Source organism: Podarcis tiliguerta (genome assembly GCF_965153285.1).
Source record: "Podarcis tiliguerta genome assembly, chromosome: 16".
Taxonomy (NCBI): Eukaryota; Metazoa; Chordata; class Lepidosauria; order Squamata; family Lacertidae; genus Podarcis; species Podarcis tiliguerta.
The window spans coordinates 24138041-24162477 of record NC_139549.1 but is presented as its reverse complement, the minus strand read 5'-3'; the positions used below and the strand labels follow the sequence as shown (position 1 = coordinate 24162477).

Genomic DNA, 24437 nt, shown 5'->3' with positions numbered 1-24437 from the left:
CCTGCTCAACCGGTTTCTGCACCCTGTGGATCTGCTATGTTTCTATCTGGCTAGTATTTCTGAGTCCAGTGTTAATGTCAGCCAATTTAAACAACAGATTTTTAGTAGTGTCTGCTCAGCTTCCCATCTGGGAGGCCAAGCAGTCGCATTGAGGCCATTCCATTCGCTTAGAACAGAGGTCTTTAGTCTCTCCTTAACCCCATCCTTAACCCCAACTTCGGCCACCCAACTCAACTGGATTTATTGTATACAGTGGTACCTCTGGTTACACACGCTTCAGGTTACATACACTTCAGGTTACAGGCTCTGCTAACCCAGAAATAGTGCTTCAGGTTAAGAACTTTGCTTCAGGATAAGAACAGAAATCGGGCTCCGGTGGCGCGGCAACAGCAGGAGGCCCCATTAGCTAAAGTGGTGCTTCAGGTTAAGAACAGTTTCAGGTTAAGAACTGACCTACGGAACGAATTGAATACTTAACCTGAGGTACCACTGTACACCTCTCTCTCCTCCTAAACAAGGACATGGAAATGAGATTGCAGAATGGTCATCAGAACTTGTAACCAATAACTCATACCTGAGCTTGCATTTTTTTTTCTTCCCTCCCCGCTTATTTTTTCTTTTGTTCCATGTATATATGTTTGTTTGTTTAAGATTGCAAGACAGAAAGTAAGAAGTGCCTTTTTTCAATGATCTGTAAGCCATGATGGGAGACTTTCCCCCTTCCAGCTGACGAGTGGGATAAAAATTATTTAAATAAACCGGGTAGCGGTTTTTCTGGACTGTACCACTTTATGCTACATTTAGGGGAGTACACTTTTGAATATTCCACTCTCGTGTTTTCTTTTTCAGAAATACATGCCACAAATAGTAACTGAGCACATTGCAATTGATTCAGAGGAGCCCTGTCATGCTCACCTCCCCCCAATGTAAGAGCACTTAAAAACCACAAAGACACCTTTCCCCATTGCCTGAAGTTTTGTAGTCCTTCCTTGTAGCCCTTCATATGTTGGACTCCATCTCCCATCAGCCCTAGCAGCCAATGGGGCTAAGAGTTAGGGGTCATGGGAGTTGTGGTCCAGGAACAACTAAAGAAGAGTTTGGATTTGATATCCCGCTTTATCACTACCTGAAGGAGTCTCAAAGCGGCTAACCATCTCCTTTCCCTTCCTCCCCCACAACAAACACTCTGTGAGGTGAGTGGGGCTGAGAGACTTCAAAGAAGTGTGACTAGCCCAAGGTCACCCAGCAGCTGCATGTGGAGGAGCGGGTAATCGAACCCGGTTCCCCAGATTACGAGTCCACTGCTCTTAACCACTACACCACACTGGCACCAGTTAAGGGAAGGCCTAGAGCAGAAAATTCACAGTGCCTCTCTATCAGTTTATATTTTAGCTTCATGTTTCATTTTATCATTTTGATTTCATTGTTTTTAGGGTTTGCGACTATTAACTTCCTTAGGCGAGAGAAATAAGTCAACATAGGGAATGATTCCTCAGGAAGTTCTACACTATTGATGATATATTTTGTGGTTTTATATTTTGATTTTGTTCTGTGAACTGCCCTGAGACCTCCGAGTATAGGACAGTATATTATTATTATTATTATTATTATTATTATTATACCCCACAACCCCAACTGTAACAAATGACTCAAGTGCTGAACATATGTTTGAGTTTGCTTCTTTTTCTCATCCCTCCTCATCCCCCTTTCCTTTCGTGATGCAACTTGCGCATGGTAAGCTTGCGGAACAGAGATTGTCTCATTCTTAATCTTTTCTGCAAGGTCCTGTTTTTATTCCCTCCCCCCTTCCCGAAAAACCCTACCATGAACAGACGTAGCCATGCATACCAACTCAGATGTTTATTAACATTTCTCATCTTCAAGGTAACTGAAAAACTAAAATTGAGGTGCAGGAGGGAGAAAAACAAAAGTGCTATGTTTCTGGACACTCTGGCTGAGACTTGGGCTTAGCTGCGAGCCCACAGTGAACGTGTCCATCGGGAAAAGTTTATTTCCTTGGGCCTCCGGTTTTCCACGCACTCAAGAATTTCGACAGAGAAGTTCATAAGCAAAGAGATAGGCAGGGAAGAAGTGGCCTCTTCCTAAGCTTTTCACTCCCTCTCTGAAAATGTGTCGCAGGTACAACTTGAAACCCCCTTGCTGAGTAAAGATCCCACAACCACCCCAACAAAAACTAACTGAGGTGAGAACCTACCCTGTAAACTGCTTTTTAAAAAAATGTGCAGGATTTTCAGACATTCAGAACCAGTGCCATGCAGGCAGGTCTGGCACACCTGTTGCAGGTGCATGGAGCGTAAACGAGGCAGGTGGATTTAAGGCAATCCATTAATAGAAGCATGCATTGCGTGGAGAGAGCCACCCCATCTTGCCCCCCCCAATACATTTTTTTGCTGAAACCTTCCCAGGGTTTGCTGTTCTTGGGAACAGCCAGAACGACGAGGGCGGAAAAGCAGCGCCTTCCAGTACACGGCTGATGGCAGCTGCTTCCGACGGATGAGTCCTGGGCTACGCAGGCCTGGTCTTGAAAGGAAGGACTTTGCCCCGTGCTCTGTGCGCTTGTGGAATTCACTGCAGAGGGCAGTGATGGGCAGTAAGGGGAGGTGGCTTTTTGAGGAAGCGGAGGGAGGCTTAAACACATCCACAGAGCAGGCGTGGCTAACCTGCGGCCCTGCAGATGCCGTTGGATTCCCAACACCCACCAGTCTCATCTGGGAGCATGGCCGATGGTCAGGAATGATGGGAGTTGTAGTCCAGCGACATCTGGAGGGCCCCAGGTTCACTCTAAAACAGCCAGAAAGGGATTTGTTATTTTGGTAAAGGACACACCAGAGCAGGGTCTTTTTGTGGACTACAGTTCCCATCATCCCTGACCGCTGGGTCCAGCTGGCTAGGGCTGATGGGAGTTGTAGTCCAAAAAAACCAGCTGGAGACCCAAGTTTGGGAAATCCTGTTGTAGAGAAATGTGGACGTGTTGGGTCAGGGCTGATGGGAGTTGTAGTCCAAAGCATCTGGAGAGTACTCAGTCCAGTCCGGCAAGGTGTCCTGAAACTCCCTCCTGCTCTTTCAACCCTATGCCTACTGCAGGGGTGAGGAAATTGTGCTCCGAGGGCCACAGGCGGCCCTCAGCGTAATTTCAGAAGCCACCTGCATGCAACCAGTTCAGACCTCTGGCATGAGCAATCCATTGTGATCCCAGCAGCCTGGTGGGTTGGGGGGGGGAGAGGAAGAGAAAGAAGCAGTGGGGGGGGGGGGAGAAAGGGGGTAGCCCTGCCCACTACTGGTCAGTGGCCTGTGACCAATTAGCCTTGAGGAAATGCAGCCCCACGTGGGAAGGAAGGCCCGCCAGGTCTCAGGCGCCATGTAAACACAGAGGCAGGGCTACAGAGCTTGAGAGACAGAAGGCAGCTCTCCTCTGCCCATTAGCGTTGCCAAATTAATCCCCACTATCCTAAAAAAACCTGCTGGTGGGCAACGTCCCACAGTAGGGACTGGAAGAGACCAGTAGGTTTCCGTGTCCAACTGCAAAAATAATCCACCCCAACCGCCCCAAATTAAATTCCCCCACCATCCTTGGGAATGTTCCTTCCACTCCTCTGCCCCATAAACCCACCCCTCCCAAGGGGAAGAAGCGTTTTTAGGATGTGGGGGGGGGCGGGTTGCGGGTGGAGGGGAGAGAAAGCTCCATCAGGCGTGGTTAATCTTCAGCTCTTTTGTCTGCTCCTCCACCTTCTGGAAGTCTGCTTCCACTTTCTTGTCCGGAAGTAGCACTTCGACCGAGTAACTGATTTTCTTGGCATGGATGTAGCTGTATGTGTTGTCAAACCGCAGGACGTCTGCGTGGGCAGAGAAAAAGGACAGCAAAGTGTCATGTCAGGGCTGCCACCGCCCCTTTCCGAAACTCCCGGGAGCCCAGAGTGCCACCGAGCAGGTACAGTTGTGCCTTGGTACCCGGATGTTTTGGCTCCGAACGCCGCAAACCCAGAAGTGACTGTTCCAGTTTGCAAATGTTCTTTGGAATGTCCGACGGCTGCAGGAACTTCCTGCAGCCAATCAGAAGCTTCCAGAATGGATTCCGTTCGACTTCCAAGGTACGACTGTACTGAGCTCCACCCTAGCTGGAGGAAGGAAGCCTTTTGAACAGCCAAACTCTGCCTCTTCGCAGGGAGCGCAGCCAGCTGTACTATTAGGCAGAGTGAGGCTGCTGCCTTGGGCAGCTGGTAAAGAGAGGACTACAGGCTTCCAGGCCTTAAGGACGTCAGAAGAACCTCCCAGATCAGGCCAAAGGCCCATTTAGGCCAGCATCCTGTTATCACAGTGGCCAAGCAGGTGCCTATGAGAAACCCACAAGCAGGGCCTGAGGGCTGGAGGGCCTGAGGGGACTCCATGGTTTCCAACAACAATATATATAAAAATAAATAAAAACGGCTTGGCTCCAGAACAAATCGGCTCCCAAAGGCCACAAACCTGGAAGTGAGTGTTCCAGTTTGCGAACGTTTTTCAGAAGCCAAACGTCCCATATGGCTTCCGCAGCTTCCGATTGGCTGCAGGAAGCTCCTGCAGCCAATCGGAAGCCGCGCCTTGGTTTTCGAACGATTTCAGGAGTCGAACGGACTCCCAGAACAGATTAAGTTTGAAAACCAAGGTACCACTGTAATATGTATAATATTATCTGATTCCTGCATTGCAGGGGGTTGGACTAGATGACCCACGAGGTCCCTTCTAACTCTACAATTCTATGTAAGTACATGCTGTGCAGAAATGGTACACTGGGGGGCTATATTGCATAAGAGCGTTATTACAGCGCATGATACCTGCGGGGGGCAGGTCGCAATTCCCCATGAAATTCTATGCAAAATAAAGTACATCCCTCCAGATGAACTCAAGTCCATTCAGGGAAGACCGGGGGGGGGGGGGAGGAGCTGGAAAGTGAGAGATCTGGGTACCACTTACAGATCCCTGGATCCGCACAGGTGAGCGAGCCGTCTTCAGGCACCATGTGGGCGTTGTAACGCTGGTTGGGGTGCACTTCCTCCATTTCGCTGGCGTGCTGGCGCGCCCCAACTTTGGTCTTCAGGTAGACGCCAAATCCTATATCGGCCCCATCCGACATGAACTGCCACCTATAAGCAGGGATATCAGAGGGGAGAGGGGAGAAGTGAAGGACGGTTACAAATTATGAGAAGCATTCATTCCTCCTCATTCTGAAGTGGTACAGTCTGTGCCCCACTTTGCCTGGCAATGCCCCCATCCCCATGTCTAAAGTCCTCCTGTGATGTTTGTGCAGAGTGTGTACAGTGGTACCTCATGTTACATACGCTTCAGGTTACAGACTCCGCTAACCCAGAAATAGTTCTTCAGGTCAAGAACTTTGCTTCAGGATGAGAACAGAAATCGTGCTCCGGCGGCGCAGCAGCAGCAGCAGGAGGCCCCATTAGCTAAAGCAGTACCTCAGGTTAAGAACGGACCTCCAGAACAAATTAAGTACTTAACCCGAGGTACCACTGTATTGTCCAGCAAAGGTCCCTTGCATCTTTTATTAAAAGCTTACCGCTGAACAATAATGGGATTAACGATGAAATAGCCTGTTTAATGTCAGTTCTCGTTTGGGGAGGTGATGGCTAGATTAGACTGCTGGACTGGAGTGTGTGTGCCCACCCACCCCCTTGCCCAAAGCTGCTGAACACCAACTCCCATCGGCCCCAGCCAGCATGGCCAATGGCCAGGGATGATGGGAGTTGTAGTTCAGGTGGTGGAGTGGCCAGAGTGTTCAATTAGGCCCTGGAAGGCCAGAGATCACATCCCCACCCAGCCACAAAACCCACCAGGTGACCTTAGGCCACAGTCACTCGCTCTGGACCTAACCTACCTGGCAGCATTGTCCTGTGGGTGAAATGGGATGAGAGAACCGCACATCACCCTGAGCTCCTTGGAAGGTGGGCCAGGAAAATATTAAAATAGGTGCACTTCCAGAATTCTACTTCCTTCAGCCCAGGGTTTGCTCCTGCCTCGGCTTACCTCAGGACACAGCCCGGGAAGAGGATCTCGTATTCCAGCTGCTGCGAGGAGCCCCGATTCACCATCACCGAATGCTCATACTGCTGCTTCAGCTGGTCCCGTACGTAGTATTTCTTGGGGACTTCTCCACCATGGTTAAGCTGCGCACAAGACCACATCGGTGAGGAGACTGAGGCTGCGGCTGCTGAGACAACACCTGCTCAACGCTCCTTCCCTGCTGTTGTCCTCTACACTCCCTATTCCGATGCATCGAGCTCAGAGACTGAAAGAGCTGCTTCCCCCTATATCGATATAAGCCTGGTTGCTTGGCAGGTGGTGATGTCTTGCATCTAGAAGCTTCCGCCTCAGCGGCCTGGAACAAAGCCTAAGGCCTTTTTGGGTCCGGACAGCCATAGCCCTAAACCTGGCCTATGCTCCAGGAGTAGCCCATGCAGGTGCCCTACAACTCCCAACATCTCTTGATGGCAGCTCCATTAGGGCAAATGGGGCACTGCCCCTCAGCCTGACCTCAGCCAGCCTCCACCTGCATGCCTTAAGTGGGTGTCCTGGATATTGGCTTCTTCTTCTTTAGTGCTGCGCTGGTAGAACTCAGCAAGGAAGAGAAAGGTGCGGACAAATCTACTATCAGTTTGCTCCACCTGCCAGTGTCTCTGGTGCCACCTACTGTTCACCTCCTGGGCTTCCGCCCTATCGGTCCAAATGGGCACCCACCACCATCCCCCCCCCCCCGGAAGAGGGATTGATTGTTAAGCCACTCTGGGAATTGTAGCTCTGGATGGGGAATAGGGGTCTCCTCAGGATCATAGCTGTCAACGTTTCCCCTTTTTTTAAGGGAAATTCCCTTATTCCGAATAGGATTCCTTGCAAGAAAGGGGAAAAGCTGACAGCTATGCTCAGGATACTCTCGGTATCCTGAACAAACTACAGCTCCCAGGATTCTTGGGGGGAGCCATGGAAGTGGTGTCATGATGCTTTCAACAAATGGTGTAAACGTGGCCCTAGTCTTAATTCTATAAAAGCCATTCTACTCGGAGCCTACGTAATTGGCTCTGAATTGTTACCTTTCTAGTGGTCTGTCTTAGTACAGCCTAGAAAATCTTGAGGGATTGATAATTAACCTAGCAGTCAAAGAAGCACTCCCATAAACAAAAGATAATTTGCTTGTTATTTAGATGTTGACTGGGTTGTAATCAGCTCACACCAAGTTCTCTAGCAAGTGTGTGCAAAGCAGTAACGTGCTTTTGAGAATTTATAGGTGGGTCACAAGCCTTGGAAACCAGAAGGAGGCAAAGTAAGCATCCCCTCTGCGTGGCTGTCTGGGTCCAGCTCTTTCCAACTGCTTCCTGTCTTGCAAACTTGTGTCTTGTTCCTCTATATCCAGATTCCAGTCTTTGCTGGACTTTTCAAAGTGTTGGTGCTGACCTTTAAAGCCCTAAACGGCCTCGGCCCAGTATACCTGAAGGAGCGTCTCCACCCCCATCGTTCTGCCCGGACACTAAGGTCCAGCGCCGAGGGCCTTCTGGTGGTTCCTTCATTGCAAGAAGTAAGGTTACAGGGAACCAGGCAGAGGGCCTTCTCGGTGGTGGCACCTGCCCTGTGGAACGCCCTCCCACCAGATGTCAAAGAGAACAACAACTACCAGACTTTTAGAAGACATCTGAAGGCAGCCCTGTTTAGGGGAGCTTTTAATGTTTAATAGGTTATTGTATTTTGATATTCTGTTGGAAGCTGCCCAGAGTGGCTGGGGAAATTTAGGCCACCAAACTTCCCTAGCTGCTGGGAATAGACCCCCGCCCCGCCCCGCCCAAGGGCTAAGGTGATACCCCGAGTGCTACTTGATGAGTGTCCATACCATAGTCTTGCATTTGGGGTCTCCATCTGGGTCTGTGAGGGTTCCCCCATATTCCGTGGGGATCTGTGAGGGGTCGATGTGCTTTTGCAAAACCTCCTTCCAGTTAGCTGGGAGAAAAGCGAGAGGGTTCGTTTATTGGACAGAAATTGATTTCCAACCGACTCAATACAACCGGCAAGCAATTTGTCTAAAGCAGGGGTCGGCAAAGTTTTTGTGGCTTGGGCCGGTTCACGGTTCCACAGACACATGCGCAAACGCTATTTCTGGTCTTCCGGCGCGGAGGAGGTGTGCGCAGCTTCCCATTGGCCGCAGGAGCTTCCTGCAGCCAATAGGAAGCAGGCCAGTGTCCTGGGCCTTAGATTGCCGACCCCTGGTCTAAGGGGATTATGAAAAAGCTGGAGATTAACCAGCAAAGGTCAATATTCTCCAGAGCTGACGTCTACTCTTCAAATATCTGAAGGGCTGTCATGTGGGAAATGGAGCAAGCTTGTTTTCTGCTGCTCCAGAGGTTAGGGCCAGAAGCGATGGATTTAAATTACAGTGGTACCTCGGGTTACATACGCTTCAGGTTACAGACTCCGCTAACCCAGAAATAGTACCTCAGGTTAAGAACTTTGCTTCAGGATGAGAACAGAAATCGCGTGGCGGCAGCAGGAGGCCCCATTAGCTAAAGTGGTGCTTTAGGTTAAGAACAGTTTCAGGTTAAGAAAGGACCTCCGGAACGAATTAAGTACGTAACCAGAGGTAGCACTGTACAAGAAAGGAGATTCCAACAGCATCAGTAAGAACTTTCTGGTGGTAAGAGCCTTTCAACAGTGGAATGGACTACCTCGGAAAGTGGTGGGCTTTCCCTCAGTGGAGGTTTTTAAATAGAGGCTGGAAGGCCGTCTGCCAGGGATTCATCAGCTGTCATTCCTGCATTGCAGGGGGTTGGACTAGATGAACCTTGGTGTACCATTCAACTCTCCAATTTTATGATTCATTGAGCCAGCTCATTTCTGTCTCTCATCCCTGCTGTTGAGAACGCAGCGGCTGAACAGGTCAGCAACCTTGCGGTCACTTTTCTGGGAACATTCCTCGGTCGCTGGCCCAGGTGGGCCTCTGAGGGCAAACATTAGTCTCACTAACCAGGTAAGCAAAAGTCCCTGGAGTCCACAGTCCAAAAACCACCAATGTTTTCCCCTCCTCCAATCTGCCAGATTTTGTATAAGCCGCTAGCTGTCTGTGTCGTATCCTAGCCAGCGTCTCAACACAAAGCCTTGGCAAGATTTGGGGTGCATTTGTGGAATATTGCGTTAGTTAGTGTTTTTATTTTAATAATTGCTTTGTTAACAAAAAAACAAAAACCAAATATAACAAGAAAACAAAAAAATTAAAAATTAAACAACAAAGCATCATAGTCTGAAAGGACAAGTGTACACAGATTATTAAGTAGTAATGCATACAAAGATTCCCTTTATAGAGTTTTATAAAAACAAAAATATTCAACAGTTTTATATATTTAAAAAACAGCCATTTGAACTCTGCTCGTTAGATACTTTTAGCATTCCTAATTATAACATGGGTGCTTTGGTATGGCTTTCTAATGTTCCTTTTGCACTGTAGTAAGGTAAAGGTACCCCTGCCCGTACGGGCCAGTCTTGACAGACTCTAGGGTTGTGCGCCCATCTCACTCAAAGAGGCCAAGGGCCAGCGCTGTCCGAAGACACTTCCGGGTCACGTGGCCAGCGTGACAAGCTGCATCTGGCGAGCCAGAGCCGCACACGGAAACGCCGTTTACCTTCCCGCTAGTAAGCGGTCCCTATTTATCTACTTGCACCCGGGAGTGCTTTCGAACTGCTAGGTTGGCAGGCGCTGGGACCGAGCAATGGGAGCGCACCCCGCCGCGGGGATTCGAACCGCCGACCTTTCGATCGGCAAGCCCTAGGCGCTGAGGCTTTTACCCACAGCGCCACCCGCTGTCCCTTTGCACTGTAGTAGCTGTTGGTAATTGTGGCTTTTAAAATAATATACTGGTACGTTGTTTAATCACACTTGCGGGCGTCATGTGACACAGTGGTGAATGTCAACGCCACTACCCCGACCCTTTTCACACACAAATGGGCTTCAGTTCCCCTGTGATCCCCTCAAAAATGGCAGGAAAGAACTGCCCCAAATGCCATCAATTTCCTCCCATGATATTCCGGCTTAAGGGGTCTGCTAATAAGATTTCCCCCTGGAATCAGATAATGCAGAAAAGAGCACTAAAGATGCACTGTACTCCATTGGTTTTTTTGGAAATGGCTTTTACGTGGTGAGAAAGTTCAAATATAAGATGAGAACTGCTATGTGATTTCAGCCTTGGTTGGTTGAGGCGGATAGTAACATACTAGAGTTCCCTCCCCCAAATACTTTCTAACCACCCCCACCTCCAAAACAACAATAATGTTCTGTGCATGTTTTTATATTTGGTATTGACAATCTATCCAATGGAAGCAAAAGCTTTAAAGAAACTCAATATGGAGGCCAACTGGCCAAAGTATTGGGAGATTTTAGAACAAGACGGAGACAAATTGAAACTACAGAGTTTCGACAAATTAAAAAGCAAAGTCCGAGATTGGCTTCATTATTATCAAATAATGGAGGCATTTAAAATGGATAGAAAAATTGGCTTCCAGGTGGAAAAATCAAAACTAGAAACAGAATTGTTAGAACCCAAAACAAAAACATTGTCTAGAATGTATAATTTGCTGCTGAAATGGAATACACGGGATGAGGAAGTGAAATCTGCAATGATTAAATGGGCACAAGATGTTGGTCATAATATAATGTTTGCTGACTGGGAACGGTTATGGACCACTGGAATAAAGTTCACGGCAAGCAATGCCTTAAGAGAGAACATAATGAAAATGATTTACAGATGGTACATGACACCAGTCAAGCTAGCAAAAATTTATCATATGCCTGATAATAAATGTTGGAAATGTAAAGAATCTGAAGGCACTTTCTTTCACCTTTGGTGGACGTGCCCAAGGATTAAGTCCTTCTGGGAGATGATTTATAATGAACTGAAAAAAGTGTTTAAATACACATTTCAGAAGAACCCAGAAGCCTTTCTCCTGGGTACGGTCAACCAACAGGTTCAGGTGAAGGACAGGACATTTTTTATGTACGCCACAACAGCAGCAAGAACACTTATCGCACAGTATTGGAAGACACAAGAATTACCCACACTGGAAGAATGGCAGATGAAAGTTATTGACTATATGGAATTAGCAGAAATGACTGGCAGAATCAGAGGCCAGGGAGAAGAGACGGTGAAGGAAGACTGGCGGAAGTTTAAAGACTATCTACAGAAACACTACAAGATAATGAATGTTTGACGACATCAGATTGAACCTAAAAGATTATTAGCATAAAAATTTAAGGACTAAGAAAGACTAATGTTTTAAGATTTATGGAAATGTAATTATATTAAGACACTAAGAATATGTTGAACTAAAGACAAGCCAGAGGGAAAGAATTTACTGTCAGAATATAAGATTTGGAATACAGAGTGGGAAGGTTTGGGGAAGTCGCAGACTCAGGTTAATGTTAAATAATGCAAAGACACAATGATTGATTTTAACCTTTTCTTTACTTTTTCTTTTGTACTCTTTTGTTGTTGTATTGTTTGTATGTATTGCTTTTGTCTTTTTTTCCTGTATCTGTTTATTTGTATTGTGTGTTTATTGATTGTAAAACTAATAAAATATCATTTAAAAAAAAAAAGACAATCTGTCAGCCCTCCTCTCCCTTAACTAGCACCTGTCAACAGCCATTCCATCAGCTCTGCCAAAAGACCAGCTCCATCAGGCACCTTCCACCCAAGAACTATTTCTATTATTTTTATTTATTAAATTTATATTCCGCCCTTCATCCGAAGATCACAGAGTGGTTCACAATATAAACTACAGGCTGGCTGCTATACAAACAACTGTTTAAGAATTGGTGGCCTGAGTTTGCTTTTTTCCTCTTCCCTCCCCATCCCTTTTCCCTTGTGTGTCATGGGCGGAGACTGTCTTGTTCTAAGTGATTGGATGTGAGCCACTCCAAGAGCTCCCCCCCCCTTGGGCTGAAGAGCGGGCCGCAAATGTCTCTAAATAAATAAAGAGGCGTACACCAAGCCTTTCCCCAAGCTGGTGTCATCCAGATGTTTTTGAACCACAGCTCCCAGCCATCCCTGTACCTTTGCAGTGATGGGCCAGAACCGTGGAAGATCGCTGGGCAACCGGGGCAGGGACACTGCTTGTGTGCATTTGCTGTTTTACATTGCCGGAAGTTAAAAGAAGATAGGGATATGGCATATTTATTTCTATAGGGGAAGCTAAAAAAATATGAGGCAGGTGGTGCGTGAGTGGAATAATTGCTCTGTCTTCCTGTGGCTAACAGCTCTGCTCCCATATATGACTGTGGAGTGGAGTTTTAAACAGCTAAGGGCAGATTTTCTGAATGGATTCATTCATTCATTCATTCATTCATTCATTTCTGCTGCCCAGACTACAGGGAAGCCTTATGATGTCTGCTGCAGGGTAAAAACAAGGGGCTTGGAAAAAGACATACCTAGCCAGGCAGCGGCAGGAGGAGCCTTAGGCAATCTGCTTTAAATTTCCCTTCAGCCATACAGAGGAAGGATAGGTCCCAGAGAAAGGAGGAGGAACCTTTTCCTCCCAGCTTGGGACTTCAGGGTGGTGATTTACAGAGCAAGCAACTGTTTCTAAGAAGAGACGTCATGTATGCCTCCAGACAGACACAGAGCCTTGGCTGAAATTCAGAGGAACCAAATTCCCAAACAAATACAGAATAAGCTTGGCTCACATGGGTAAGCACTGGGCAAACATCAGGCTTTCGGGATCAACTTTGCTTTGCTTTACTAGAGTAGAATTCCCCAGATCCACGAATAGGAGCCAGGAGCAAACAACACTCCGATTTAGAAGACTCCAAGCAGAGTTTTACTTTTGAGCAGTAGAGCTGGGTGCGCACAAATCCATTTCTAGTCTCCCACTTGATTTGTTTAACAATATAATTCTCAGAGATCAAGCTAAGGAGTACTGCTCTGATGAGGAATGGTGGGAGCCTCCCCCTCCCCCTGCTTGTCGATCGGAAGATTGGCGGTTCAAATCCTGCCACGGGGTGAGCTCCCGTTGTTCAGTCCCAGCTTCTGCCCACCTAGCAGTTCAAAAGCATGTCAAAGTGCAAGTAGATAAATAGGTACCGCTCCGGCGGAAAGGTAAATGGTGTTTCCGTGCGCTGCTCTGGTTTGCCAGAAGCGGCTTAGTCATGCTGGCCACATGACCTGGAAGCTGTACGCCGGCTCCCTCGGCCAATAAAGCGAGATGAGCGCCGCAACCCCAGAGTCAGTTACGACTGGACCTAATGGTCAGGGGTCCCTTTACCTTTATAGCTGTTGTAGGGAAATGGCTCATGACTCAGTGGCAGAGCATCCATTTTGCATGCAGAAGGTCCCAGCTTCAATCCCCAAAGGCAGCATCTCCAGCTTGGGCTGGGAGAGACTTCCTGCCTGAAACCCTGGAGAGCTGCTGCCAGTCAGTGCAGACAATACTGAGCTGGATGGACCAATGATCCAAGCCTGTATAAGGCAGTTTCCTATGTTCCTATGATTTCCATGTGCTGTGTACACTACCAGGAAAGAAATGGGTGATATGCACCCAAGGAGAAACTAGCAAGATATTAAATGCAGAGTCCAAACGGCAGGGGCTTAACATGCTTGTATTTGCTTCGCTTGCCACATTTTATGGGGGGGACGGTTTGGTCTTTTGGGGGGAGGGGGAGTACTCGGCTCTCCCTCTGTTATGTTTCTCGTTTCTTAGAAATATTGAAACCAGCAAAGGCAGATCTTACTCACCTCCTAGGACCACGATCTTCTTGCGAGTATCTTCACTCAGAAAGTGCTTCACCAGGTTGTAAGCCACGGGGAAGAGCCTGGGAGCTGTAACAGGGGCAAAGAAATCGACTGAGTGGCATGTGGTCCCCAGATATTTCCCATGATGTCCTCAGGGTTTAAAGGGTTTTTTTCCACCCCAAGTTTTGCTTCCAAAGCTCACCTTTTATAACGTAGACTTGTTTAAGGGACTCGGGATAGTTCTCTTCAAACATGGCAAGGAGCTGAAAGGGTAGGGGGGGGGGAAATGAGTCAGGAAAACATTTCAGAGGTGCTTTATATGCCAAATTATGGAAGCAATTGATGTATCTAGATTCACTAACATGTAAAGGTAAAGGACCCCTGACAGTTAAGTCCAGTAGCAGACGACTCTGGGGTTGTGGCACTCATCTCGCTTTACAGGCCAAGGGAGCCGGTGTTTGTCCGCAGACAGTTTTTCCGACTAAGCCGCTTCTGGCGCAACCAGAGCTGCGCACGGAAACGCCGTTTACCTTCCCGCCGGAGCGGTACCTATTTATCTACTTGCACTTTTTTGGCATGCTTTCGAACGGCTAGGTTGGCAGGAGCTGGGACTGAGCAATGGTTGCTCACCCTGTCGCGGGGATTCAAACTGCCAACCTTCTGATCGGCAAGCCCAAGAGGCTCAGTGGTTTAGACCACAGCGCCGCCCGCGTCCCTTTCTCTAACATTTACTCTGCCCAGTTCCATCTAGAACAGAGTTTCCCAAACTTGGGTCTCCAGCTGTTTTTGAACGACAATTCCCATCATCTCTGACCACTGATTCTGCTAGCTAGGGAGGATGGAAGTTGTAGCGCAAAAACAGCTGCAGACCCAAGTTTGAGAAACACTGGAGAGAAATATCTGTGTGAGCTTACTTCCCCCTTCTTTCACGGGGTGTTTGTAGCTCTGAGGTTAGCTTATTGTTGATTTTAATTCATTCTGAAATTTTTGAGTGGTTGTTTCTAAGTGGGTTTTTAAAAATACTTATTATTCCATAGTTTTATTCTTTCTCTAAGAACACATTTTTTATTTCTTTATTGCGTTCACATCCCACTGTTTCCCCCAATGAGCTCAAGGCAGCATACATGGCTTTCTGCCTCCTCATTTAATCCCTGCAACAACCCTGTGAGGTAGGTTAGGCTGAGAGGCAGTGACTGGCCCAAGGTTCACCCAGTGCAGTGGCGTAGCGTGGGTTGTCAGCACCCGGGGCAAGGCAAGTAATTTGCACCCCCCCCCGCTGCACTGTCCCTCCCCCAGATAGTCCCTCGCTCTCTCTCCGCACCGCACCGCACGCCTGGCACCCTCCCCTCCACAGTGGGCGGCGACCCGGCGGCTCGGATCGGATTCGCACAGCCAGCACTGCAGTGAGAGAGAGTGAGTGAGCCAGGTAGGGGCAGAGCGCTGCGAGTGCGAGCGCCCCCCCCCCAGATGTTGCGGCCGGTGCGGCCGGCCCCCCCTGCACCCCCCACGCTACACCACTGACCCAGTGAGCTTCAAGACCAAGTGGGGATTTGAACCCTGGTGTCCCAGGTCCAGAGTCCAACACACTAGCCACTGCAATCAGTCAAACGGTATTAAAAATATGAAATACATGTGGAGATGAGGCCGGTCGCTTCTTTTTCCTAGACATTTTCCCAGAGATAGAGCCGCTACTAATTTCTGCTGTAAATCAGGAATTTCAGCATCCTCCCCCGGTAGGATGTTTAATCTCCACTCCTGCTGATAAGTATTTGGTAGGTTTAGTTGAGCTGGAGCTAATTAAGGCTTTCTCCGAGACTTTCCAGGACTTTCTCTAAGACTTTTAATTCAAGCCCTTAACTCAAGCTTTTGTGAATAAAATAGCTGCCAAATGATAGAGACGAGATACTGCGGCTGATAAAAGCTAAAAAAAGACTGATAAAAATAATAAAAAACCGCATCAACTGATGCGGAGCTCAAGTCGGCGCTACCACTAACGACGCCATTTTGGGAGGATCCCAATTATCTTTGTTTGCAAATTCGAAATACAGACAGAAAAATCAGTCCATATTGTGAATGCTAACACTGCTCATAATATTTATTTGATTAATTACCTGCCCTTCACACATCGCAACAATTAAAAAAAACAATTATTAAAAACAGCTTGAGGCGGATTACAGTTGCAAGAATAAGTTGGGTCCTTAAAAAATACACATCTCAGAGGTCAAAGGCAAGGACAAAGAGATGTGTCTCCACAAAGGGGAGGTGGGAAGTCAAGGGGATTTGAGGAATCCAGTATGTAGATACAGTGGTACCTTGGGATGCGAACGGGATCCGTTCCGGAGCCCCGTTCACATCCTGAACATAATGTAAGGTGCATCTGCGCATGCGCAGGTTGCGTTTCGCAGCTTCCGCGCATGCACGTGACGTCATTTTGACCGTGTGCGCGAGCGGCGAAACCCGGAAGTAACGCGCTCCGTTACTTCTGGGTCGCCGTGGAGCGCAACCCGAACGCGCTCAACCTGAAGCGTATTTATCCCGAGGTACGACTGTAATACGATGTGTGATGAATGTAAATTTTAATATGGAAAATCAAATAAATCTAAACGGGGGTGGGGGGGGAGAGATGTGTCTCCAGCATATGACATACTGAAGGTGCCACAAACAATTCTGTGGGGAGGGAATTCTTGGGACAAAGATACAGGACTAAAACTGCACCCCAGACGGCAGATACAATCATTCAGAGATGCAATGGGGTAAGTTCCCTGCCATTCTCACCTCAGAATAGGCATCCACAGCTGGCTTCCAGAGATGCTTCAGGCCCAGCCCTTCAAAATCGTAAATCATCATGACTGTTTCAATTCTCCTCCCCAGCTTTCAAGAGAGAGAGAGAAGACAAAACATGGTTTAGACAAAAACATCCAAAAGGCAGCAGTCTGATTGGTCCTAGAACATTAGGGTACAGAATGCAGCAGTCTGATTGGTCCACAGGAGCCACCCAATCCAGCTCCAGGTGGAAGTGAATCTGCAACCTGATTGGCCTACAGGTGAATCCCGGAATTAGCCAATCACGTGGGGCCCATTGTGTAAATAATGTATATAAAGCAGACATTCTGGGGGAACTTCCATTCCTCCTCACCACTATGAGCTTAATAAAGAGCATGAAATCCACTCTCGACTCCGATTCTGATATTTCAGAATCATAGAATTGTAGAGTCGGAAGGGACCGAACCCCCTGCAATCGAGAATCCGTTTTGGACAATGTCTTAAAACTGTCCTGGCTAGGGTGAAATTACAGTCCAAAAACATCTGGGTGGCAGGACGGTGACTATTCTTTAAATTTAGCAGTTGAGATCGGATACCCCGCCATCCGACCTCACCTGGAGTACTGTGTCCAGTTCTGGGCACCACAGTTCAAGAAGGACACTGACAAACTGGAACGTGTCCAGAGGAGGGCAACCAAAATGGTCAAAGGCCTGGAAACGATGCCTTATGAGGAACGGCTAAGGGAGCTGGGCATGTTTAGCCTGGAGAAGAGGAGGTTAAGGGGTGATATGATAGCCATGTTCAAATATATAAAAGGATGTCACATAGAGGAGGGAGAAAGGTTGTTTTCTGCTGCTCCAGAGAAGCGGACACGGAGCAATGGATCCAAACTACAAGAAAGAAGATTCCACCTAAACATTAGGAAGAACTTCCTGACAGTAAGAGCCGTTCGACAGTGGAATTTGCTGCCAAGGAGTGTGGTGGAGTCTCCTTCTTTGGAGGTCTTTAAGCAGAGGCTTGACAACCATATGTCAGGAGTGCTCTGATGGTGTTTCCTGCTTGGCAGGGGGTTGGACTCGATGGCCCTTGTGGTCTCTTCCAACTCTATGATTCTATGATTCTATCCCATGGCCAGAATGTTGGTAGGTGACTGTGCTGAAAAATTCCGCACAAAAATTCATAGCAAATGTAACAGGCGACCACATGCAGAGGACTACGTTTTAAAGGAGAGTTCTTAAGAATGTTAAGACAAGCCTGCCAGAACTGTGGTTTGTTAAGTGCGCTTCAAGAGCTGTGGCTTTGTTACGGGTGCTGAAAGTTGTAAGGAGAGACCCCAATATTCCTCCTCACAGAGCTACTACCATTCCTGGAGTTCCCCGCGAAGAGGGAAAGCTTGCCAAACACTTCTGGGAATTGTAGCTTTGTGAGGGGAAGGGGAAGAAAAAAACATGACTGTTTTAAAGTCACGTCGTGGTGTTTTAAAAGTGCAGGCAATCTCCAATTTGCGTGGGGGTTGTGTTCCAGGGCATCATGTGCAACGGTGGTGCATGCATAAGCCCATTATGCCCTGTCCTGTTATGACCCCTTTTTCAGCCACTTCCGGGTCACTGTGGAGCACGCATGCACACCCTCCAAGCATCCCTATTTCCCAGGGACAGACCCGGATTTACAGAAGCTGGAGTCCCAGTTTCTGATTTGATCCCTGAATGTCTCATTTTTCCTTAGGACGTGCCTATTTTCATTGGAGAAATGTTGGAGGGTACGGAGTTATGCAACCCCTGAGCCAAGGAGATAAGGATACGACCTTTAGAAGGCATCTGAAGGCAGCGCTGTAATAGGAAACATGTTTAATGTTTTATTATGTTTTTATATATGTTGGAAGCAGGCCAGAGTGGCTGGGCCAACCCAGTCAGATGGGCAGAGTGGTATGTATGTATGTATGTATGTATGTATGTATAAAAAATTAAATTAATAAAATAAAATAATAATGAAATTGGATGTCCCTATTTTCATTGGAGAAATATTGGATGCGCATGCGCGGTCACGCATCAATCGGACGCATGTAAAATTGGTTGTTGCCTGCATGACATGAATGTGGCAGACATGAAATCAGGCATTCTAGGCTGGGTACCAAGGCCTTACCTTCTCACTCTGCTCCACACACAGCTGCCGTAAAATCTCACAGTCCTGGAACTTCTTTTTAAGCAAATCTTGTTTTGAAGCCGAGAAGAGGATTCCTTTGGCATCGAGAGGTCCAATGATCTCGTACCAGATGGGACAGCCTTCCCGGTCGAAACCACATCTTCCCCCGGCCATGTACTTTGTAATGACCTGTGGGGGCCAAGATACAAGCAGGTGAGCAGGCCGAGGGTAAAGAGGCAGCTGGTTATGCGTAAGAGGAAAATCTGGGACAGGATCAGACGTATGGACGAAGCCAATAAATTAGGAACGCACCTCTGGGGCCTTCCACTCTATGATATGATCCGCATCCATGTGCTTCCGGGTTTCAATATGCTGTTTCGGGGGGACGGACCAAAAAGAGAAAGCTATTAGTGAAGAAGACAAATGGTGGTCAGACATAGGTCATCTTAGGCCTCTTCCAGACGACTGGGATGCAGTACACACCGTGGTGCTGCCCTTGAAGACAATGCAGAAATGGCAACTGGCCCAAAATGCAGCGGGCAGATTATGGGCTGGCGTTAACCTTAGAGCTCATACAACCGCTGTTCTCACACAGCAGCACTGGCTGCTGGTCTGTTTTCAGGCCCAATTCAAGGTGTTTATAAAGTCCTAAATTCTTATGGCCCAATTTTCAGAAAGGCCATCTCCTTCCCTACAGACACACCCTACAGCGCTCAAAAGTTCAGGGGGGTGGGAGCCCAGGAGAGGGCCTCCCCTTAACAGCCCCTGAGTTGTTATATGCAAACGAGGCCACTTTTACAACGCCTTTTGGGACCCAGTGTATTCTATGATACGTTGAGCCTGCTGGGATACATTATATCAACGATCCTCGACCTTCCCGCCCACACACACCCAAAATTAAAAATTAAAAATTCCTGAGGGGCTTGATGGACCACCTAATGATTTTTCTGCCTGTTGTGGATGTGGTGCAATGTTATACTAGGGGATGCCTGATTTTTAATTGTATTTTTATTGCTCTCTCATATATAGTGCATTTTGCTGTATTACAATTCCAGAGAATGCAAAGAAATAAAATAATATTACGGTATTTTATACAATGTCATAAAATACAAGGTAAAGAAACACAAGCATTAAAAATGCAATTAAAAATCAATATGAATATGTAAAACAACATATTGACTACTTGAATGAAGAGGCACTTAGACCACTGTTTTTGAACTACTGCATTATACAAATTATCAGTGTGAAGTTTACGATTTGCATGCATCTGTTTTGATATTTATAAGAAGAAGCCTCTTACCTTCCGGAGCATAGCTTCAGACTTCTGCAAGTCAAAACACCGAGCTGCAAAGAAGATCATGAATGGTTAGAGACCAACCTGCAAAATACCTGTGCTAAAAGGTAACAGCACCTATATGAACCCAGCTGTTTTGGCTTGCGCCCTATTTGCACCCATTTCCAGATGTGCTTCTATCTGAAGGGCAAATCCTTCCAATAAACAAGCAAGGTTGCTACATTTCAAAAACGGATTCCCCACAGCTGCCATTTGCGGTAAACAAAGATTCGCCCAACTTCAAAGCGACATGCTGAGCATGCGTCATTTGGCCCCAGAGTCTCCACTTTTATTTATTTCTGAATAAATGCATGACCATTTCATCTTCAGATATCTGAAGGGCTGCCACGTGGAAGATGGAGCAAGTTTGTTTTCTGCTGCTCAAGAGGGTTGAACCCGAACTAACAGATTCAAATGACAAGAAAGGAGATTCTGGCGAAACGTTAGGAATGATGCTAAGAGCTGTTTAGCAGTGGAATTCTTCAGCTGCAATTCCTGCTTTGCAGAGGGTTGAAAGCCGGCAAACTAAGGCCCGCGGGCCGGATCAGGCCCAACTGCCTTCCGGATCTGGCCTGTGGACTTTCCGGGAATCGCCGCATCTATCAGCAGCGCGCACGTTCTTTCCCTCTCCCTCCCAGGGCGGTGGCGGCACCTCCTCCCTCCCTCCCCCCTGGCTTCTCCCCGTCCTGCCTAGAGGAGGAAGGGAGCTGGGCTTTGTTGGTGCCAACAGCGGCAGCGCTTGAGCAGCCTCCATTTTAAGCAGCCCCTCTCCGGAATGCTTTTGTGCGCCGTTCATCGCCCCACCGCCGCAGCCGCCAGCCCCTGCCACTCGCAAGACACAGGTAAGCAGCCACTGGGGCTCATCCAGTGCCGTGGAGAAGGGAGGGGAGAGTCGTGAGGGGGGTGGCGGCTTATATTCCGGCCCCCCACAAGGTCTGAGGGACATTGGACCGGCCCCCTTCTGAAAAAGTTTGCTAACCCCTGAAGTAGATGAACCTTGAGGTTCATTCCAGCTCTTGTTGTTGTTTAGTCGTGTCCAACTCTTTGTGACCCCATGGACCAGAGCGCGCCAGGCACTCCTGTCTTCCACTGCCTCCCGCAGTTTGGTCAAACTCATGTTACTAGCTTCGAGAACACTGTCCAACCATCTCGTCCTCTGTCGTCCCCTTCTCCTTGTGCCCTCCATCTTTCCCAACATCAGGGTCTTTTCCAGGGAGTCTTCTCTTCTCATGAGGTGGCCAAAGTATTGGAGCCTCAGCTTCAGGATCCGTCCTTCCAGTGAGCACTCAGGGCTGAATTCCAGCTCTACTGTTCTATAATCATTGATGTTTGCAAAACCATTACAAAATCCTGCAGCAGAGGTCACCATTTCACCTCTGACCTCCTTATAAATATCAGTCGTACAATTGCTTCTAGGACAAGCAGGCATCTGGTCACTATACGTTGCCGCAGGAGCTGGTGCAACCTGTTAATTAGCCCCCAGGGTATCGGCGTCAGATGGGGCGTGCCTGATCCAGTTTTTATTCTCAGTGGAACATAATCAGGGATTAAGAGGGCGGCTCTTCACAGCCAGCACCTTCAAGGATTAATCACACCTCAACAACATCTTCCTTTCAGCAAGTAGGATCACACCCAAGGAATGCTAATGAGCCAGAGGGAAGCAGCTTGCAAGAACCAAGTTTATTTCAAAGGTCAGGACCCATCTTAGGAAGAGAGAGAAGGAGGGTAGGGGAGGGAGATGTCCTGGTCAGGTCAAGTCAGAGGCTTCCCAGCCAGAGCCAACCCTTTCTGGCAGATTTCAGGTGACAGGCAGAGCACCTGAATCTGATTTATGGACTCTTATCCTTTGGAAGGTTTTCCCTGATTAAAACCAGACCAAACAGGCAAGTAGGCCAGGTGGCAAGGCCTGGAACAGGTTCAGAAAAAGGCAGCTAATTATTATTATTATTATTTATTTATACCCCGCCCATCTGGCTGGGTCCCCCCAGCCACTCTGGGCAGCTTCCAACAAAACACTAAAATACAATTACCTATTAAACATTAAAAGCTTCCCTAAACAGGAACAGCCTTCAGATGTCTTCTAAAAGTTTGGTAGTTGTTTTTCTCTTTGACATCTGGTGGGAGGGCGTTCCACAGGGTGGGTGCCACTACCGAAAAGGTCCTCTGCCTGGTTCCCTGTAACTTGGATTCTCGCAGTGAGGGAACCGCCAGAACCATTAGGTCCAGTTGTGGACAAGTCTGGGGTTGCGGCGCTCATCTCGCTTAACTGGCCGAGGGAGCCGGCGTACAGCTTCCGTGTCATGTGGCCAGCATGACTAAGCCACTTCTGGCGAACCAGAGCAGCGCACAGAAACGCCGTTCACCTTCCCGCCGGAGCGGTACCTATTTATCTACTTGCACTTTGATGTGCTTTCAAACTTCTAGGTTGGCAGGAGCTGGGACCGAGCAACGGGAGCTCACCCCGTCACGGGGATTCGAACCGCCGACCTTCTGATCGGCAAGTCCTAGGCTCTGTGGTTTAACCCACAGCGCCACCTGCGTCCCACCCTACCTTACTGTTTTCTGCTCATCTTGACCCTTGACCCCACCTGATCATCGCATTCCCTGACCACATGGATTGCTGTTGGCTGACCCTAGGACTGGACCTGACGTTGGATGAGGACACCTCAGAGACACCTTCTACAGTTGGCTGGTCTCCCACTCCACTAAGCTCTCGAGAGCCAGTGTGGTGTAGTGGTTAAGAGCGGTAGTCTTGTAATCTGGGGAACTGGGTTCGATTCCCCGCTCCTCCACATGCAGCTGCTGAGTGACCTTGGGCCAGTCACACTTCTTTGAAGTCTCTCAGCCCCACAGAGTGTTTGTTGTGGGGGAGGAAGGGAAAGGAGAATGTTAGCCGCTTTGAGACTCCATAAAGGGAGTGAAAGGCGGGATATCAAATCCAAACTCTTCTTCTTCTGCTGCTGCAGGCTGTTGCTCAACAATGAGACTGTGGGTTGGCCATTGTGGGAACAGGATGCTGGAACAGATGGGTCTTTGGCCTGATCCAGCCTGGCTCACCTGAGGGCCTTAAACACACATTTTCACTCTTGGGGAGTGAATTGGGTCCCCTGTAAGTGATTTAGTGGGAAGGATTATAGCTCAGCAGTAGTGCACCTGCCTTGGTCCCAGGTTCAATCCCTGGCATCTTCACTTAGGGCTGAGACGGACCCCTGCCTTGAAACCCCAGAGAGCTGCTGCCAGTCTGTGTAGACAATACTGAGCTAGGTGGACCTTTGGTTTGACTCGGCATAAGGCAGCTCCGTACACTCCTAATAATACTCTAATATATATGTTATGAGCATCACCATTTGAGGAAGGGACACGGCTCAGTGGTATGTTCACAAGGGCATCAGCTGAGAAAGATGGGGAATGGCTACTGACGCCTAATGGTAGGACCGGCCCCTTGTGTTGCAACATCTCTCCATTGCAGCACAGGGCTAATAGGACTTTGGAGAATATCAGGGGTCAGGGAAGGGAAGATAAGGCTGCGATAACAGTCTGATAATTTTTAATCTCTCACTGGAGAGCCTTATCTTCCTAACAGGCAGAAACTCCAGGGCAGAGTCTCAAGTGGCAGAACTGGTTGAAATAAGAGTCTGGCAGATTTGAAGGAGAAACTCTAATTGTGGGTGTAATTGCACTTACTGTAAAGCTCTTCCCTGCCACGCAGCTCAGCCCTAACCTACTTCACAGATTTGTTCTGAGGATAAAGTGGGGAGGAGGGGAAGCGTGTGTGCCACTTCGAGCTACTTGGAGCAAAGCTGGCATATAAACGTAATAAAACAGAGACAGCAATGTGGTGAGCCATCATGGGGAAGGAAAGAGAGATTTAAAAAATTATCCAGTTTCTTTTGATTATGAGTCGCCTAATAAAAATACGCTCCAAGTCCCCCATTCCCCAACCTGGTGCCCTCCACATGTTTTGGACTACGACTCCCATTGCCTCGGCCCACTTTGCCAGGCTGGCTGGGGCTGCTGGGAGTTGTAGTCCAACAATGTCTGGCGTTCACCGCATTGACTAGCCTTGATCTAAAGCAACAGGAAATTTCCTGAAGCAAGTGGAAACATTCCCAAATCAGGTTAACAAAAAACCCCACAAAACTATCTGTTCCCATCAGCCCCAGTGAGAAGAAGAAATGGCCTGGGATGATGGGAGCTGTAGTCTAAAGCAGTGTTCCCCAACCTTGGGTCTCCAGCTGTTTTCGGACTACAATTCCCATCATCCCTGACCACTGGTCTTAGTAGTGAGGGATAATGAGAGTTGTAGTCCAAAAACAGCTGGAGACCCAAGGTTGGGGAACACTGGTCTAAAGCATCTGGCATTGTGCTTCTTATCCAGGAGGGTGTAGGAAGATCTCAGGGTGGGTGGGGTAAGCATTTTTTAAAAAAAT

At 48.0% G+C, this 24437-nt stretch overlaps 2 protein-coding genes across 4 annotated transcripts in view; both read right to left on the bottom strand.

The window, feature by feature from the left end:
- Positions 1 to 24437, bottom strand: part of CCDC157 (coiled-coil domain containing 157) — a 138522-nt gene that overhangs the window by 48343 nt on the left and 65742 nt on the right. The gene's annotated exons all lie outside the window — the stretch shown is intronic.
- Positions 1846 to 24437, bottom strand: part of SEC14L2 (SEC14 like lipid binding 2) — a 38362-nt gene continuing 15770 nt past the window's right edge. For both annotated transcript variants that reach the window (XM_083417844.1, XM_083417845.1), the window contains 10 exons: positions 19975 to 20018; positions 18987 to 19046; positions 18675 to 18863; positions 16545 to 16640; positions 13972 to 14032; positions 13773 to 13856; positions 7889 to 7995; positions 6037 to 6176; positions 4972 to 5141; positions 1846 to 3854 (listed from right to left, as the gene is read on the bottom strand). In XM_083417844.1, the coding sequence (XP_083273970.1) occupies positions 3706 to 3854; positions 4972 to 5141; positions 6037 to 6176; positions 7889 to 7995; positions 13773 to 13856; positions 13972 to 14032; positions 16545 to 16640; positions 18675 to 18863; positions 18987 to 19046; positions 19975 to 20018 (1100 nt within the window). In that variant the 3' untranslated portion in view covers positions 1846 to 3705. The remainder of the gene's footprint in view (positions 3855 to 4971; positions 5142 to 6036; positions 6177 to 7888; positions 7996 to 13772; positions 13857 to 13971; positions 14033 to 16544; positions 16641 to 18674; positions 18864 to 18986; positions 19047 to 19974; positions 20019 to 24437) is intronic.